The sequence below is a fragment of the Nelumbo lutea genome, chromosome 2, assembly GCF_056320005.1.
Source record: "Nelumbo lutea isolate HS-2025 chromosome 2, American lotus-T2T, whole genome shotgun sequence".
Classification (NCBI taxonomy): domain Eukaryota; kingdom Viridiplantae; phylum Streptophyta; class Magnoliopsida; order Proteales; family Nelumbonaceae; genus Nelumbo; species Nelumbo lutea.
In genome coordinates, this window is record NC_142685.1 from 32748794 (window position 1) to 32762085 (window position 13292).

A 13292-nucleotide genomic window follows, 5' to 3' on the forward strand; every position below is an offset into this window, starting at 1 on the left:
AATTCTTTCCTGCCACTGTTTGGTTTCTTAAATGGGCGTTTCATTCATTTTAGGTAGCAATTCCCATATTAATGGCTCAAATCTTAACATATCCTGAACGTGTTTCCCATCATAATATAGAGAAATTGAGGCAATGTGTTCGCAATGGGTCTCAGAAGTACCCTGGGGCAAATTTTATTAGATACCCTGATGGTAGCATTATGTAAGTTATAGTACATTCTGTCTGTTCCCTTGTTCCCCTGTTGTTGTCTTTTTGAATTACAATAGTTGTTTGCCTATGTGATTCTACAGGAACTTGAGGTTTTCCGCCAGAAAGCGTGCAGCTGATGAGCTCAAGTATGGTTACATAGTTGAGCGCCATTTGGAAGATGGTGACATTGTTCTTTTCAACCGACAACCTAGCTTGCACAGGATGTCTATCATGTCCCACAGGGTAACTTCAGTCAGTACAATTTGTATTCCTTTTATGATGTCCTCTTTCCTTTTCTACCTTTTCTATTTACTTCTTTTAATTCCTTGCTTGTAGGCAAGAATAATGCCTTGGAGAACATTGAGATTCAATGAATCTGTTTGCAATCCATATAATGCAGACTTTGATGGTGATGAAATGAATATGCATGTTCCTCAAACAGAAGAGGCTCGCACAGAGGCTCTTATGCTGATGGGGGTAAGTGCTGTAAACTTTCATTTTTGTATATTTGTTTGCCTGTTCATGAATGTTTTGTAATATTATGTAATTTTTTTGATTGTTAGCAAGATCAAGAGATTTCCTGAACAAAAAACAGGGAAAAGAGTACAGGGTACATGCATCTCCTAAAATGGAAGCTCCAGTAGAAAGAGAAAACCTTGGTGTTGAGGCCCTCATACACCCCCAACACAAACCACTCTGTAGGGGCAGAGGCCCAATACAAAACTCCTGCCTACCCTCCCGTGGCTGTGGAGTCAGCTAGCTGATTCACTATTATCATAAACCAGTGGAATGAGATGTTCCCTCTGCCAGACAATGCTATAGCCTTCCATATGCATTGTCGTTAGCAATGTTCCCCCCACTAATAAATCCTGTCCCAAGTTCAGCCTTGATATATAACCATCTTGGCCCCAGCCCAAGACCATGCTCATTATTTAACTGCTATGACCCAGTTTTAGACTCATTCTATATCCATCTTCCTTGAGACTCTTTGACTAGCCCATTATCTTCCCTCGCCTCTTCATATTCTTAAATTATTGAGTTCCACATTGTTCCATTTTAATTCCCAACATACCCTCATCTTCAACCTTTGACGCTCCTTCTGGAACAGACATTTGAGTATCCCAACTAATCTCCTCCCCACCCCACAATGAATGAACTTTTGAGTTATCTTAACAGATGCCACCCTTCAACAACATGCCTTAAATCAAAACATTCTCTAGTAAAAGAGAGTTATAGAGAAGATGGAATCAAGTGGATCTCTCTAGGATTGATTTTTCTGAAATTTCCTCGTGCTTTGCACACTGCATGAAACATCTGTAAACACTACACACGCAGAGGGATGCCAAAAATATGGATCCAAACCAAGTTTGTGATTCCCATGTTTCTGGCCAGTCCAACCAAAGGGTTCCATCTACCCAAAGCACATATATCCAATAAACTAATCCAGTAAAGAGTAAAATTCCTAAATGTCAATCTCTTTCAGTTTCCCAGGGAATTCTAGATTTAAAAATGCCATTAGAACTACATAATTGTTTTTGAAAACATTAGATTCGAATCCAGAAATATTTAAAAGACGCTGGAAGGTTGGTTAAAGAATGACCATTAAGGGTATCTTTCCATTAACTCAGTGTAGTTTGGATGCGGTGGGTTATCCAGGTCCTTACATAGGTGGGACATTTAGGCCCCCATAGGTCAATTTCAGCATCATACTATGGTGCCATACAGTGATTTAAAAGGCGTACCTTAGGTGCTCAGGTGAGGCACATTTTAAGGTATGCACCTCACCTAGGTCCTAGGCACAGCAGTTTCAGAAGGTGCTTGCATAATGTGCCTAGGACCCAGGCGTGTGCCTTTCTAATTTTTTGCACCTTTTGTTCTTTTTTGAACTTAAGACCTAGGCGAACAAAGCTCCGATAATCCCCTATTTGCTAATGTTGTTCATTCATTCATCTTAGAAGAATATGTTCGTAAAAGACGATTAATATTATAAAGCGATTTGTTTTTGTCTGAGGATTGGGAATTTAAGACCCTAACATGGATTTGTTTGGGCTTGTCTTGAGGGGATTGGGCGGCATATAGAATCAAGAATGCAAGATGTTTTACATTACATTAATTATTTAAAGTAATGCAATTGAGGAAAAAAAGAAATTGTGGGTTTTATATGCTTGAAAATGTTTTGTATGTTTGATTTTATTTTTAAAATTTCATTTGAATATGGTTTACATGTTATGTTTATGTATTTTAATTTTAGATAATATGTTTTTTAAAATATTTATTTTGAAAATAAAGTTTATATTTTTATTTATATTATAATTAGTATTTTTTTTGCATTTATTTTGATTTTTTGGTAATCTTTAATTTTTTTTGGCATTTTTTGTATTTTTGCACCTTGCTTCGAAAAGGCGTGTGCCTTGCCTTGTGCCTTGCGCTTTTAAAATACTGGTGCCATAGGCAATGTTAACTCTACAAAATGTTTGAACTAATAGCATCACTTTGAGGTTTAAGATTTTTTAAAGGAGCTTGAGAGTGAAGGAGATTCAAAGGTAGTGGGTTGGCTTAAAAATGAGAACTGAACACTATGGAAATACTGAAACTTCACACCGGAGATTAGGTGTTTAGTATGGGATGCAGTCATTATTTTCAGTTGGGTATGCAGTTTTATTGGGGTCAGGTGAGGAATGCGTGATATAAGAGTAAAAGATTAGGGGTCAGGTAGCAGGTACCAACCTTAAACAGTGGTGTTTTGCACCATTTGTACATAATTGTTCTTTATATCTCTTAATAATATCTCTGTTACCGATAAAAAAAGGAACTCAAGGTCCGTTTGGTTCACGGTTGGAATCGGAATGGGAATCAAAATCCTTTGGAATCGGAATTGGAATGATCTATTCCCATAGTATGTTAGGTTCAGACAGAAATCGGAATGGGAATTGGAGTTAGCTGGAATGGGATTTCATTCCCAAGGGAGGGGGAGGGAATGGCCATTCCCTCTAATGGGGGAATGCCATTTCATCAGGATTGAGAATGGGAATGGGATTTCGATTCCGCCCAACCAAACAGTTGGAAATTTTGATTCTGATTCCAGACCTCTATTCCCTCAAACCAAACGGGTCCTCAGTGTAGTTGTACAAATCCTAGGCTTCTATATTTTACATCCAATTTGTGTCAATTCCTTAATCCCTACCTGTTAAAGCATTGTAAGACTCCCTTGAAATTTAAGAGATGAGAATCTTATGCCTCTGAAAAGAGGAGCATCATCAGTAAACTGCAGCTGAGAAACCATGGACCTTTATCTTCCACATCCAATAGTCATTGTCTCTGCTACTTCAACCTTTTACATTAGATTCCAGTGGACATTAGCCAACAAGATAAAGAAAAGGGGGAAGTACTGGACTTACACAGAAGTACATGGATTTGTTAATCTCCTTAAAAGTTCCATCGTAAATCCTGGTGCTTCTTCACTTTGATTCTTCATTGTTATTGGATGAGATGCCTTACATGTATCTTCAAAGGTTGCCTTTATTCTTTTACTTTGTAATTATTGTGTTAAGAAGTGTCTGTCATCGTTCAACAGGTTCAAAATAACTTATGCACACCAAAAAATGGAGCCATTTTGGTTGCTTCTACTCAAGACTTTCTGACATCAGCCTTTCTGATTACAAGGAAAGACACCTTTTATGATCGTGCTGCTTTTTCACTTATGTGCTCTTATATGGGGGATGGGATGGATCCTGTTGATTTGCCCACACCAGCTTTAATTAAGGTGAGATACAGAAACAATCTTGATAACAAGTGTATGTAATTTATTTTTAAGAAAAAGTAATTTTTATTCCAAAAAGTACATGAGAAGATGTACAAACAGGGGCCTAACAACAAAAATCCTAAACCCACTCAGGATATTGGAAGATAATTTAATTTGCAGTGTTCTAAAAATGCATTGGAAGAGAATTTCCATCTGAAGCTGTGGTGCAGAGAGTTTGAAATATCATATATTTCGTGTAAAAGATGGACAATCCTCGAAGGACCAAATCCTGTCTTTTAAGCCTAACTGGATGCATTTCTGGAATCATTTGTTTTTGTTTTGACAAGTAGTTAGAATTTTTATTAAAGATCAATAAGTGTTAATCTTTCATTTCCCAACACAGCTTGCACTTTTAGAGGGATAGTCTTACACTATATTTCCTTCATTAGGAAGTTCACCCCCAACGAGTTAGAGTGGATAAGGAGATTGAAAAAGGTAGCACAAAAAAAAATAATCCATTGGGGGAGGGAGACCAAATTTTTATTAAAGATCAATAAGTGTTAATCTTTCATTTCCCAACACAGCTTGCACTTTTAGAGGGATAGTCTTACACTATATTAAAGATCAACAAGTGTTAATCTTTCATTTCCCAACACAGCTTGCACTTTTAGAGGGATAGTCTTACACTATATTTCCTTCATTAGGAAGTTCACCCCCAAGGAGTTAGAGTGGATAAGGAGATTGAAAAAGGTAGCACAAAAAAATAAGCCATTGGGGGAGGGAGACCAAATTCTGCCATCATTCAACTTTGATGTTTGATACTTTGATCCAAGAAAACTGTTTTGAACTTCGGAAAAAGGGGAGCAAGGGAATGACATTCATTTTCTCTTAATCCCCTCCTAAACCCCAAATCCCAAATTATCCCATGTGGGGAGGTCACACCAAATTTTGAAATAGATCCAAATTAGTAGTTGGACAAACAATAAAGAATAGGAAATTGCAATTTGAGGGACAACTCAACAATCTATAGATCATCCCAAAACACGACTATTCCCATAACCCACATCAAAATGGTGAAGTTTATAAAAGTTGGGAGTACCTCATTTATTTCTTTCCACAGGGAGTTTGAAGAATTTTGAGGAGCCATTTTTGCATCCCACCCATTTTCCGTTAAACCATGAATTCTTCCAATGACCTTGTGTCATATCCTATCATCTTCAAGGAGGAATCTTCACAATCACTTTCCTAACAAAGCTGTATTTCTCTTAACTAGTTTCCAATGCTTAGCCCACCCTGTTCCTTAGACTTACACACCTGTTCCCATTTGACCAAGTGGACCTTTCTTTCATCACTTGATTCCCCACCCATTGATAAGTAATTCCTTTTCCATATAGCCTAACTTCTTAGGAAATCTTTCTAAGGCTGGTTTCCAGAATCTTTTTGCTCGAGTTGCCCTCCAAAGGAAGGCGAAAGTATTCTAGTGGCCATTCTTTGACCTCACAGCCTAGGATTCTTGCTAATAACTGAATATTTTCCACTCCCATATTGGTTCCCGCCACATAACTTTTCTCCAATTCACTTTTAAATTTGATATCCTTGGGGAAGACTTTGATTAAATCTTTTAAGTTCCTCATACTATTTTTATCATGTCCTTCTTAGAAAATGATTATATCAATTGCAAATCGTAAATGAGTTACAACCACCTCATTTCTACAAACCCTTCAACCCCTAATGAAATTAACCAAATCTTCCCTGATGATCACTCTTCTTAAGACTTCTGTAATCAACGTGGACAGGAAGGGGGAGATAAGGTCTCCCTGTCTCAAACGGTCAAACCACTTTTAGCATGGAAGAAAATTCTAGCAATTCCTTTTATCAAAACCGATAAATGTATTGAACTAATACATCCCTTGATCCATTTTCTCCAATGATCTTCCAATCCAATCTTCTTCATTAAGCCAAGAAGGAAAGGCTAGTCTACCATACGATATGCCTTTTGCAAATCTAATTTTCATATTAAACCTCTACCTCCCTTATTTTTCTTTATTCCCAACATTCATTTTCCACTAGGATTTGGTCCACAGTTTACCTACCCTCCAGAAAGCTCCTTGAAACTGTGAAATAAATGAAGGCAAAATAATCTTCAACCTTCCTGTCAAGACTTCTGTGATGATTTTGTTATGAGTACCCACAAAACTTATGGGTCTAATGTTCGTATGGATTTTAGCCTCTTTCTTTTATGATACTAGGGCTAGGAAGGTTACATACTGTATATGTAAATGTTTGGAATGGTTATAGATCAATTGTGTAGCGAAAAGAGCAAAAATGAAATCCTTAAAGGGAATTTTCTACAAATCACATTCATTGCAGAATATGATGCAATTGTAGAAGTTGATAGAATCTGCTGAAATTTTAGCCATAAGGTGGGGTGATATTTTGTTTGTTTACTTTCTTTTTGGTGTTTTCTTATCACCGTTTCTTGTGCTTTCTTTTTATTTTAATTTTGTAGAAAAGGGTTTTACTAAACAAGGTGTTATTTATAACTAAGTAGAAACCATATCCATGAATTCTTAAAAAGGAGAAAAAAGAAATCACATTTAAAAATAAATAAATAGGTCTCTAACTGGATTTATATAGGTAGACTCCAATTCTAACTAGGAGAAATGAAGTATGCTATGGAGAAAACTACAATTAGAAATGCTCTTAATGCAGATGGATCCTCAAAAGGGTTTTAAGATGTGCTAAAGAGTTGGTCAAGACTAACTAAAGTCATAGTTGAGATAACTTTACCAAATAAATATTGAACATGTCCAAAAGGATATAAAAACCTATCCTACTGCTGCTAAATGGAGTGGTGACATGGCCCATCTAAACCATCTGGTATATAGGAGACCTTTTCTAGTCAATGAACCGCCAGTCTACATGAGTGCTGTATCCCACTTTTTATTGGTGGTTTCTTGAAATAAGATTCTTTGATCTTTTAAAGGATGAAAAGGAGCTTTATTATCTCCGAAGAATAAAACATATGAAAGAACAATAATTCGGACCTATTATCAAGCAAGATACAACCCCTTCCCTAAAGGGTAGGCTCAACCATGGTACAACGTGATATTGATGAAGTTACTTGGTAGAGATGCTTACACAAAAAATACTTTCCAATCCAATTCCATCCTAAAAAAATATTACCCATAAAGAGTGGGGGTGAAATTGGCCCTAACCTGAGCCCGAGCTGACCCAGCCCGCAATTCTATACGGGCTGGGCTTGGATTTTCAGTCCTTGAGTAGGGCCTGGGCACAAAAGGTTGTTTCTTTTTTAATTTTTTTGGGTTGAGCTCGGGCATTGCCCTTAGGTAGCCTGATCCTGGCTCGAGCCCCATCTGACCTCATCCTATTCTGAGCCCAGTCTGACTACATACATGCATATATGCATACATAGACACATTTGTATGCATGCAGGCATATATGCGTACTAATTTTTTGGCAAGGCATACATATATGCATACTGCCATACATGTACACAGACATTGAATGTATTTCACCCAGTTTGGTCCCCTCCAGCTTCAGGGTTCATTAAATTAAAATTTGATGGAAGCAGCGACGGAAATTCAGGTCTGTCGGGTATAGGGGGATCTTTCAGTGATGATGAAGGTCGAATTATTGCATTGTATTTGGGTCCTATTGGTTGGGGGGACTCTTAGAGCTGAAATATTTGCTGTTATAGAAGGGTCAAAAAGAGCTCAAGAGTTTGTGGAAGTTTCTGAATGAAATGAAGAAAATTAGATATCTCATAGAAAATATGGAAGTCAAGTTTCAGTGGACTAAGAGGTGCGCCAATTCCTTGGCAGATTCATTGGCTAAACAAGGGGTGGGAAGAGATAATTTGTTCTGGGCAACATTGTAATCTGAACTGTTCTCTTGGGAGGGTTAAGAGTTTTTACCCCTCCCTTTGTATTTTTCTATATTAAAATCTCTTAATAAAAGTCTTTGTTATTTATCCAATAAAAAAATTGATGTCAAATTTCAGTGTGGGTTGATTGACCAACCAGAGCCCAGCCTGGACCTGAGCTCAACCTGAGTGCATCAAATTTCAGTGTGATCTGGGCGTAGGTTGGACAGTTCAGGCTTGAGCTAGGGCCTTATGACCCAATTCTTAGGTTGGGCTGTTGAGTTTAAACCTGAGCCAGAGCCCAGCCTGGGCCTGAGCCCAACCTGAGTGCATCAAATTCCAGTGTGATCTGGGCGTAGGTTGGACAGTTCAGGCTCTAGCTAGGGCCTTATGACTCTATTCTTAGGTTGGGCTTGAGTTGAGTTTAAACCTGAGCCAGGCCACCCGACTTGCACCTCTAAAGAGAGGCTTGACATGTGACTAAGTGCATGGGCGCTGAAATTTTCCCTGCAAATAAAAGCCAGCAACACAATCATGTGGGGATCTTTTGGTCTCCAAATTCCCAACTAAATTGCCTTGTCAAAGAATTCTGGGTAATTTATGAAATTTAAACAGTGGCATTAGCAGAGTCACTCCCTATGTTTATATGTGTCTATTTATGGATATGCATGTGGGGGGATGACAAAGCTGATTCGAACCATCCATCAGGGTAGAAGATTTGGATCAGTCACATGTTCAAATCTCCTGTTAATATGTGCCCTCTTCTCCACTTTGTGCTGGTGCTCTTCCTTGTTGATGTCATCTATACAGAGTTTTATTTTTATTTTTTTTTTCAGTTTAGATATTGCCCATAGAAGGGAATATTCTGGACATCTGGCAAGGGTTTTAGGGCTGAATTTGTCTCATGAATAGAGGATACAGAGAAATACATCAAGCTCTTTAAGCCCCTAACCATCTTCTCATGGTGATTCCAGGGTCATTTAGACTTGTTTGCTCAAGCAACCTGACTAGCAATCCACACAAAAGCAACTTATATACATATGTAGCTCTGTATTCAAATTAGAGCCCCATCACTAAAATGCTTTGGAATTTTAATCACATTCAGTTGGTGCATCTTGCAGCCAATAGAGCTTTGGACTGGAAAACAGTTATTTAGTGTTTTGGTACGTCCACATGCCCATATGAGGGTGTATCTCAATCTTACTGTGCTGGAGAAAAATTATGTAAAGCAAAAAGAAACAATGTGTCCAAATGATGGATTTGTCTATTTCCGGAATAGCGAACTTATATGCGGGCAACTTGGCAAGGCTACATTAGGTATGTTATTTCCCTTTCAGTTCTTTTTTTTTGATAATTATTTTTATTGTTCAAGAACCAATTGCTTTGTACTTTGGTAGATACCATTATTTGTTAATTGCATTCTTTGGTTGAGTGGATTATCTGTTTTCTTCTAATAAGGTAAAAATCTGTAGACCTCTTGTAAAAACAACTAGGGTTTATAAAGTCCTTCAAGTGGCCTAGTTAGCTTTAAGTGTTATTTTTTTTATTACCAAGTTCTATAGTTCATCATCATCATCATTGTCCAAGCCTTATCCCAAATATATTAGGTCAGCAGCATGAATCCTGTTTGGCCATTCCATTCTGGTTAGTGCCTTACCATTGTTATGCTATGGGTACTTGAATCATTTCTAACTACTTTTCGACCCTTGTCCATTTTGCTCTACCCCTAGCCTTTCTAGCCCCTTCAACTTCTATAGTTCTGACTTCTAAAATTCTGTGGTTGCATAAAACTTGGGCTATTTGGGACTAAAAAATGAGTGCATTGTTTTGAAACTGGGAACCTGGTTTTCGATAGCATCATGACTATCAGATAAATTGCTTTGGAACATGCCAGTGGATTTGATTTTCTTTCACTATAAAAGGTTTAACATAGGAATTGGCCAGCCTGGTGGTAGACTTGGCCATGGGATTGGTTTCATTTAAGAGTAGTGCTTTGTACCAAAATACAGGTCAGGACCAAACAATAATGTGGCTGATGCATTAAGCAGAAGAGTTTTGTTTCTGGCCAACAACTATACAAGTGATTGGCTTGATTGTCTCAAGGAGTTGTATTCTACAGGCCCTTATTTCAGCTACATATGGAATGAATGTAATGAGGGGCAGAAAAGGGAGTATGTGCTGGAAAATGGCTTTCTTTTTCTTGGTTATTGTGCATTCCCCAATTTGACTAAAGGAAACCATTGTTTCAGATTTGCATGATGGTGGTGTGGCCGTGTAGGTGCACATTTTTGAAAGATAAAACATATGCACTTGTGGAGCACAAATATTACTGACTAAAGATGCGGAAGGATATGAAAAGTTTCATAATAGGTGTATGATTTTCCAAACCATCAAGGGACATTTATAAATATGGGTTGATACACTAGTACACTACACATACAGTCCAAAAAACACCTTCGGAAGGTATGAGTATGGATTTTGTGGTTATGTTGCCACATTCTCAGTGAGGTATAGCTTTGTGTAGTTGATCAGTTCTCTAAGATAGTAAAACTTATGAGCTGTAAAAGGACAATTGATGCATCTAGTATTGCTCATTTGTACTTTCTGGAAATGGCTCGTCTACATGGGTTCCTCAGTCCATTACTTTAGGCCAGACTCCAAGTTTCTTTCTCACTTTCAAAGTAGTTTATTGGGGAAATTTGAGACTGATTTTCAATGTAGTTCATCTTATTTTGAACAAACCAATGGTCAAGTCAGTGATCAGTGTTCAATTCAGTGGTACGGAATGACACCTTAATAATGGTCTACCTATGAAAAGAAATATTTTCAGGTAGTACCTATTCAAAGCTTAGCAAGAAAAAGATTGTGCCTTTCAAGATTTTGAAGAAGATCAAGGACAATGCTTATGAAGTTGACTTATCAATTGATTTGGGCATTGGCTCTACTTTTAATGTTGGTCTCTTTACTCATCATCACAAGGAAGGTGAAGATGAGATTGAGAACATTGTAGACAGCGGGGTACTTTGTTTTGATGATAAGATGCTTGCTAAATATTTGTTCGGATAGAAGGCAGATGATGGTCTCTGGGTTTCAAAAGAATAATTGTTACAGTTAGGTCTTCCTTTTTTTTGATAAGCAAAGAAAATCATTTATTGATTTAAATCTGAAATTAAGATACACCAATACTTTCCATAGCAAAGTATATTACATTACTGCCCAAAATAAGTATGGTCTATTAGCTCCCTGTTTGGCTAATACATTCGCAAACCCATTAGCTTCCCTTTTAACCCAATTGAAAGAAGAGTTGAATCTCTTTGCAAGTTGGTCAATCTGTCTAAAGGTGAATCTTAGCTTCCAAGGTGCTGACTCAATCTTCTTTGCGCATGTTATAGTCAGAAGTGAATCTCCTTCAATTTCTACCTCTCTTGCCCCCAGCTGTTCTGCAAGCTTCAGTCCTTGCCATAGAGCCTTTGGTTCAGCTTGGATCGAGTCTGGAAACCCGATTGGTCCTGAGAACAAGGCCAACATTACTCCATGATGGTTTCGAATGACTCCCAGTACTCCTGCTCTTCTTGGGTTGCGAAAGGAACTCCCATCGAAGTTCAGTTTCAGTTTATTTGCCCCTGGTGGTTTCCACTCCACTCTTATAGTTTCTCTATGTGGTTCTGAGAGTGCCACTTCTATCCAATTTCTTAAGAAGTCACCCGTGGGAATACCTTTGAACAAATCCAAGGTTTTGACCCAATGTACTGATCTGATCTTGATGGCTTCAATCACCTCTGCTAAGGATTTACTTTTTCCATGGAAGATCCTCTGATTTCTCTTTCCAAATTGACCAAACCACAGCAGAAGTCATCCGTGGGAATACCTTTGAACAAATCCAAGGTTTTGACCCAATGTACTGATCTGATTTTGATGGCTTCAATCACCTCTGCTAAGGATTTACTTTTTCCATGGACGATCCTCTGATTTCTCTTCCCAAATTGACCAAACCACAGAAGCCTGTACAGTCTTCTCTGCATCTTCCCCTTTTCTTCTGCTGCCTTAGGAACGTTGGGTTGAAAGACTCACTATGTCTTGTGGGGGAGGGGGGGGGGTCCATCTACATCCAAAGAGAGAACTGAAATAGTTCCAAATAGAAGAAACAAATAAGCAGGAGAGCAGTAAATGAGAGAGGGTTTCACCGCAAGCCTTTTAGAGAACACACATATGAGGAGAAAGGCACATGTTTGGCCTTTTTTTTCTGTAGCACGTCGTAGGTGTTTACCTTCCCTAGAAACATTTCCCAGCAAAGAGCTTGTACTTTATGAGGAATTGGTTTACACCAAATTTCTCTTATAGGAAAGTTTACCCCCCTGCTGGCCAATTGAGTAAGTAAGTTGAAGAAAGAACAGGACAAGGAGAGAGTCAAACTCATTATCTCTCAACCCCCTTCTAAACCCTAAATCCCAGTTTAACCTATATTCTGAGGGTGTAGCTACACTTGCTATAGGTTTAGCCCTTAGGCTTGACAGAGCGTAGAGATTAGGGAATTGCAAGCTAAGAGGTTGGTCTCCAAGCCAAAGGTCTTCCCAGAATAAAGCTTTATTCCCACACCCAAGATCAAGATGAATGAAGTTGGAAAACAAAGGTAAGATTTCATAGATTGCTTTCCAAGGGGTGTTGGAAGTTGCATTAGCTGCTACTTTTGCATCCCAACCCTTAGCTGCCGTGCGATGAATGCTTTCAATGACCTTGTGCCATAGTCTATCTTCCTCACGAGGGAACCTCCATAACCATTTTCCTAGTAGGGCTGTATTCCTCTTCACTAAGTTCCCAACCCCTAGTCTTTCTTACTCCTTGGTTCTACAAACTTGTTCCCAGTTAACTAAATGGTCCTTTTTCTCCTCTCCTGGATCCCATAAGAAGTTGCTCATTATCTTCTCTAGCTACTTAGCTACTTTTGCCGGGATCCTAAAGGTGGATGGGAAGTAAGTAGGCAAGTTTTCTATGGTGGATCAAGGTAATCCTTCCCCCCAAAGAGATCAAATTTCTTTTCCACATGGCTAATTTCTTGGTGAATCTTTCTATGACAGGTTTCCAAAAGCCCTCAATGGTTTGGGTTGCCACCCAAAGGCAAACCAAGGTACTCCAATGGCCACTTTTTCACCTCACACCCTAGTAGTTGTGCCACGGGTTGGATTTCATCCTTCTCTATATTAACTCTTACCACACAACTTTTTCCCCAATTTACCTTTAATTTCGAGGTCCTTTGAAATTCTTCCACTAGCATTTTCAAATTCCTCAAGCTATAATCATCAGCCTCCTCACAGAAGATGATAATATCATTTGCAAATTGCAGGTGAGTTACCGCCATCTCAAATTTCCCTACCCTCCAACCTTTGATAAGACCTTCTAGATCAGCCTTTATGATTTGATTACTTAGAACCTCAGCCACAAAAGTGAATAAGAAGGGAGAGAGAGGATCTCCTTGC

The 13292-nt window shown here is 38.4% G+C and overlaps 1 protein-coding gene across 1 annotated transcript in view; it reads left to right on the forward strand.

Annotated features, from left to right (window-relative positions):
- Positions 1–13292, forward strand: part of NRPC1 (nuclear RNA polymerase C1) — a 95009-nt gene that overhangs the window by 24929 nt on the left and 56788 nt on the right. Inside the window, exons 10-14 of the mRNA XM_088972286.1 lie at positions 54–202; positions 292–433; positions 527–667; positions 3765–3953; positions 8940–9135. Of these exons, the coding sequence (XP_088828412.1) occupies positions 54–202; positions 292–433; positions 527–667; positions 3765–3953; positions 8940–9135 (817 nt within the window). The remainder of the gene's footprint in view (positions 1–53; positions 203–291; positions 434–526; positions 668–3764; positions 3954–8939; positions 9136–13292) is intronic.